Here is a 6,696-nt window from a genome sequence, read left to right as displayed (position 1 = left end):
GTGCCTTCCCCTGATCAGCCCGGTCGACTCCCACAAAGGGAGGCCAGACTGTGGCTTAGGCCCGCTCCCCAAGGGGAGCAGGGAGCAGGTAGTAGGACATCCCCTAGGGCTCCCAGTATGTGATAGGGGGCAAGCTGGGCTGAGGGAACCCCCTCCCCAGTGCACAAATTTTTGTGCACCGGGCCCCTAGTCTATTATAATAGCCTATTATAATAACCTATTATAATAGTGCGCAAAATTGCATGAGACCCAGACCCGCAGGAAATCATGTGAGACCCAGGACCCCCAAGTCCCACCAGTGCTGCGGGACTTCCCTGAGTCCCGGGGCACCATGGGACCCAGAGTCAAGTCCCTGCCCACCCGCACACAACTCGCTGCGCATGCAGCCTCCTGGTGACCGGTCGTTGGTCGTTACGGCATTACGACCACTGGGTTTTTATTATATAGATATTTTTTTGTGCCTGATCTATGCATTTTAGGCTAAGTGAAGGGTGAGGAAATCCAAGTTGTAAATTTGTGGCCATTTTTTTCCTGCTATCAAATAGCTATTAATCTTCAATTTCTCTTCCTTTCCCTACCACAGACAATCTTCCTCTGCCAAAAGAATCATCCCTAAAATCCCAGTCTATCTAATAAACTAAAGAAGTACAGCAGTAAACGAGAGAAAAACAACCAGGGACTTGGAGAAAGTATGGGGTGGAGGGAAGGGATGCTCAAGCTCAGGCTGGGACAGGGCTGGAGAAGTTCTCTGTGTTTTAGAGCAACAGGGTAGGCATCTCGTCTATTTCTGCAGGTGACTCTATGCTTGTGGATCTACCTGTTCCTCTTGTGTATTCATTCAGTCAATTTTTTAATGAGGCCCTACTGAGTGCCAGGCCTGTACTATGAGCAAAGAGGAAAAGTATTGAATGAAATGTTTGTTTGTTTTTTCCCAGAGAGATATGAATTTTATTCTATTATTTTAACTTATATTTTATTTTTGAAACTATTACACATGTCCCCACTTCTTCTCCCTTTGCCCACCACCACCTAGCCCCTGCCCTCCCTTACCTCTGGCCATCACAGCACTGTTGTCCCTGTCTATGGGTTATACACATATGTTCTTTGGCTAATCCCTTCACCTTCTTTCATCCAGTCCCCCTACCCCAGCCCCACCCCTCTGACAGCTAACAGAATGTTCCATGTATCTGTACCTTTGGTTTTGTTTTGTTCTTCAGTTTATTTTGTTCATTAGATTCCACATATAAGTTAGATCATATGGTATTTGTCTTTCTATGACTGGATTATTTGGCTTAGCATAATATTCTCCAGGTCCATCCATGCTATCACAAAAGATAAGAGTTCCTTATTTTTTATAGCTGCATAGTATCCCATTGTATAAATGTGCCACAGCTTTTTTATCCACTCATCTATTGATAGGCACTTGGGCTATTTCCAGATCTTGGCTATTGTAAATAACACTGCAATGAATATAGGGGTGAATATATTCTTTTGGAATTAGTGTTTTGGGATTCTTAGGATATCTTTCCAGAAATGTGATAGCTGGGTCCAAAGGCAATTCCATTTTTAATTTTTTGTGTAAACTCCAGTCTGCATTCCCACCAACAATGCACAAGGGTTCCCTTTAAGAGTTGGCTTAATAGACATGAAAAACGCTAAATGTCTCTAATCATCAGAGAGATGCAAATTAAAACCACAATGAGATATCACTTCACACCTTCCAGAATGGTTACCATCAATAAACCAACGAACAAGTGCTGGTGAAGATGTGGAGAATAAAATATGTTTTTTTTTAGTGAACCTCCATGTCTTTCTTTGAGTAGCAGTGATCTTGAGGATCTCTGTGTTTGTGTTTGTGTATATATGTTTCTTTGTATCTATGACAATTCAAGGTGTGCATGACAGTGATCATTTCTCTTGTTTTGGCTTCAGAGGACTTCCTTTCACTTGCTGTGATTCACTTCACAAAGAATGAGCCTATCTGTTTGATTTTTATAAGCTACAGAATTGGGGGTATGATCACTAGCAATTTAAAAACAAATAGAAATCCTATATAAATGCTCTTTTGTAAAAGTTTTAACTGTATTTTTATTGTAAAAAATAACATGTTGCCAGCCAGTGTGACCTATGAACCAGGAGGTCATGGTTCGATTCCAGGTCAGGGCACATGCCTGGGTTGCAGGCTCAATCCCGAGTGTTGGGCATGCAGGAGGCAGAAGATCAATGATTCTCTCTCACCATTGATGTTCCTATCTCTCTTATCCTCTCCCTTCCTCTCTGAAATCAATAAAAATATAAACAAAAAGAAAAAAAAATAATGTTATTAGTTCAAGCATGATTTCAGGAGTCAGGAAGAGGAAAAGTGACAATTTCCACCAATGGTCATATTTTCATGGGCATTACTGGCTTTTAGTAAAGGTTCATACATAGATCATCTTATTGAACATACCAGTCAGTAGTCCTGATAAAGCAGATATCATCAGGACCTGAATTGTTCATCCCTATGAAAACAAACAGAATAGCATTGAATTAAACCAGTCTGTTTTAATAGATTCTGTGTGATCAAATTGTTTAGGGCCATTCTCTGTCCACTTCTTTCATCTGGCAGGATATATCTTTATGCCCTTGCTGCCTAGAAATACTTAAGGAGAGATACTCTGGAAAAACATTAACAGGTCTGTCTACTTTTATATTTATTCTCCCAGGGAAACAGAAGTACCTTTGTGCCAGCAGAAATGATTGCACCATCGATAAATTCCGAAGAAAAAATTGTCCATCTTGTCGCCTCCGGAAATGCTATGAAGCAGGGATGACTCTGGGAGGTATGATACTTTTATTCCTTTTTCTTCTCTTCCCTTTCCTGTCCTCATTCTCTGGTTCTCTCTTTAAACCAGAATTTCCTCTTTGCTATACCCCATTCTTGGGCTAAGCATGAGAGCAGGAGGTATGAAGCAAGAATCAGGCAGGACTCTCTTCAGGGATGAGTGTGGACTTGACTAAGAAAGGTTCCCCAGAGGACATAATGGTACTGGCCTTATGTTGTTAAATGGTGGCTAGGATGAGAGAACTAAGAAATTCAGAACAATTAGAGGTGCAGGATGACCCAGGCACAGGCTGGCCTTGAACACCCAAGAATATCCATCAGTTAACTGCTGCTAATATTGTAGGTCTGGCCACCTGGAAAGAGAAGCTGCTTTTCTTTGGATCCTATGACTAAGCTGCCAAGCAGAGCCAATTTCCTATCCCACACCTCCTAGGGATGAACAGGTCTTTTAATCATGCCCCTTTCCTTGCAAATATATTGATAATTTCCAAAAGCATTTATTTTGGTAGCACAGTAGCTTGACCGAGGTAAGATACAGCTCTTTCAATGGCGACTCCACATAATAAGGTTCTTTGTTCCCTAGTCTGTGTCTATCATAAGCACTGGTACCATTCCAGAAAAGCTTTGCTGACACTTATACCCCCAACCAATTTCTCATTTCTTCATGTTCACATCTGTTTAATGCCAGAGTCATCTCTGCTGCCTTCCACTTCCAGAAAGATGCACCTTTCATGAGTAAAGCAAGATCATTAGTCTATTTTGATTTCAAAATGGAACTTGAGAAAAGACAAATCTACTTCTGAATGCCTAAAACTGTAGCTTCATACCTGAATACTCCTTATCAGCCTATCAGATTCTAGGAAAACGTATGCGCCCAGAATCCTGCCCTCTCCCCTCCCCTCTTAAGGCTAATTTAAAGCACTTATCCATCTTTAGTTTTTATTTGTTTGTTTGTTTGTTTGTTGTTGTTGTTGTTTTTATGACATGCTCAATACCTTGTCTTCCTATGTGCATATTTATAAAAACCAACTTGTTTTCTAACCATGTGTGGGTCTTCATGTGGATAACTCTATACTCCCTTCCTTATAGGCCAGTAATAGTCCTTAAACAGACAAAAGTACTGCAAATAAATTGATCCAGGCTCAATATGAGATGGTTTTAACAGAAGCCTTTCAAGTAGTGTCTAGTATTCCCAGAAATCATAGGCAGATGCTCTGTGAGTGGTTTTCCAGGCAGTCACATCAAATGAAACTCAAATATTAAAAAAAATTAACCTTGTTCTTGTTTGCTTGGCTTCTCCAGATAAATCTCAATTGTAGTGGGGAGGAAGAAATAAGACTGGGATGGGGGAGTGCAGAAGGAAAACAAAAGGGAAGTTTTTTCCATGTGAATTTTATGACCCCATGTGAGGTTTCTGATACACTGAACTCTCATTTAGCTGTCTGTGAATTGTGTATAAGAGATGGGGCTTGCAAGTAGAGAACCCCTTAGTTTTCCATTTGTTGATATGCCCACTTTGATGCAGGAAAAGCCTAATGGCAACCAAAGTCCTAATACAGTTGGCTCCCAATCTTAAAATTAGTGTCATGTCTCAGCCAGCATCCTCTATTATAAAGCAGTCTATGACATGATTACAGTGAACCCCTTTGAAAAGGAGTTTATGTATAAGAGATCATTTTACTACTCCTTATAGAAGATAGGCACAAATCTATAAATCTTTGGTGAGAGTGGTATGGTAAATTTACAAATTGACTTTATACAGTTGAACAAGTTAAACTTTGAATAGGCTTGGTAAACACAATGAAAATAAGCTGAAAAGTGCTGTGGTTGACTTTATTTCACTGCCATTTCTGTAATATTCACTGTGTTTCTACTATGTACAAGGCACCATGCTAGGCAATAGAGCTTCAGGCAGGCAAATTTCAAGAAATGTCTATAAGATAAAAGGATTTTTATGTCATGTAAATGCCTTTGTCTTTGGAATCAGGAAGACCTAGGTTAAAGGCCCAGCTCCATTATTTATTGTGCCCTGTCTATGTCTCAATTTCTTCATCTGTAAGGTTAGAAATATCACTCTCACAGAGCTATAATGGGAGTCATATGCTATGATAAATGTGAACATTTTTGGTAAAGGACAAAGTGTGAGGGTTTATTATGACAGTGAGGTTACTAGTTATTTATCTGGTTAGGATGTTCACAGCACTTCCCAGTTGGCTCTTATTCTGAGTTACTTGGCATATCCTATGATAGTAACAGCTCCAACAGGCAGAGAATCACCAGAAATCACTCTTGATTACCTCAAACCAAAAATACTGTCAAGATCTTTTTCGAGATGATTCTAGTAACTAAGATAATTATATATTACTAGTGGCCTGGTGCACGAAAATTTGTGCACTCAGGGGGGTCCCTCAGCCCGGCCTATGCCCTCTTGCAGTCTGGGACACTTTGGAGGATGTCCACCTGCTGGCTTAGGCCCACTCCCTGGGAGATCAGGCCCAAGCTGGCAGTCAGCCATCCCTCAGGCAGCCCAGCAGCCCTCGGGGGATGTCCACTTACCAGCAGGGAGCAGACCTAAGCTGCAGTAGGACATCCTTAGCGCTGCTGAGGAGGCGGGAGAGGCTCCCACCACTACCTCTGTGCTGGCAGCAGTCAGCCTGGCTTGTGGCTGAGCAGAGCTCCCCCTGTGGGAGCACACTGACCACCAGGGGGCAGCTCCTGCATTGCGTGTCTGCCCCCTGGGGATCAGTGTGTGTCATAGTGACCAGTCATTCCCAATCATTCTTCTGTTAGGGTCAATTTGCATATTACCCTTTTATTATATAGGATAGAGGCCTGGTGCACGGCTGGGGTGCCTGGCCAGCCTGGGTGAGGGGCTGATGTGTGTTTGCAGGCTGGTAACACCCCCTTCAGGGTGGAGGTCCCCACTGGGATGCCTGGCCAGACTAGGTGAGGGGCTGATGGCTGTTTTCAGGCTGGTCAAGCCCCCCCCCTAGTGGGGACCCTCACCCCATGGAGGTTTGGCCAGCCTAGGTGAGGGGCTGAGGGCCGTTTTCAGGCTGGCCAAGCCCCCCTGACGACGGAAGCTCCTAGCCTCTTCTTTTTTCTTTTTTCTTTTTTTATTCTGGGATTTATTTACCTTCTATAATTGAAACTTTGTAGCCTTGAGTGGAGCTAAGAGCTGGCCAGGGCGGGCGGGAAGCTTGGCTTCCTCCTTTGCCAGGGGCAACCCAAGCCTCCTGCTCGCTCCAGCTCCGGGGCCACGGCCAGCTGAAAGCAGGCATCTGGGGTTTATTTATCTTATATAATTGAAACTTTGTTGCCTTGTGTGGAGCTCAGAGCCAGCCGTGGCAGGCGGGAAGCTTGGCTTCCTCCATCACTGGAGCAACCAAACCTTCTGCTTGCTCCAGCTCCGTGGCTGCCGACCACCATCTTGGTTGGGTTAATTTGCATATAATCGCTCTGATTGCCTGGTGGGTGTGGCTTAAGGCATAACGAAGGTATGGTCAATTTGCATGTTTGTCTTTTATTAGTGTAGATGTTCAAGTACCATGTCAGTAAGAACCCAAATGTTTACCCTCTTAGACATCATTGTTTGCAAAACAAACCTTTCCATTTTGCTAAACTTAAGTCTCCATTTCTTTTTCTTTACTTTTTTATTTTAAATTTCTTTATTGATTAAGTTATTACATATGTGTCCTTATACTCACATTACCCCCCAACCCCCACTGTTGTCTGTGTCCATTGGTTAGGCCTATATGCATGCATACAAGTCCTTTGGTTGATCTCGCCCCCTTACCCCCACCCTCCCCTACCTTCCCTCTGAGGTTTGACAGTCTGATCGATGTTTCTCTGTCTCTGGATCTGTTTTTGTT

At 42.9% G+C, this 6,696-nt stretch overlaps 1 protein-coding gene across 2 annotated transcripts in view; it reads left to right on the top strand.

The window, feature by feature from the left end:
* The window catches only part of AR (androgen receptor), a 276,767-nt gene that overhangs the window by 229,714 nt on the left and 40,357 nt on the right, over positions 1 to 6,696 (top strand). For both annotated transcript variants that reach the window (XM_014543636.1, XM_014543628.1), the window contains exon 4: positions 2,706 to 2,822. In XM_014543636.1, coding sequence (XP_014399122.1) covers positions 2,706 to 2,822 — 117 coding nt within the window. The remainder of the gene's footprint in view (positions 1 to 2,705; positions 2,823 to 6,696) is intronic.

This window comes from Myotis brandtii, unplaced genomic scaffold (genome assembly GCF_000412655.1).
Source record: "Myotis brandtii unplaced genomic scaffold, ASM41265v1 scaffold1098, whole genome shotgun sequence".
NCBI classification, from domain to species: domain Eukaryota; kingdom Metazoa; phylum Chordata; class Mammalia; order Chiroptera; family Vespertilionidae; genus Myotis; species Myotis brandtii.
Note: the sequence above shows the minus strand (reverse complement) of the source record. Positions and strands in the feature narration are given on the sequence as shown.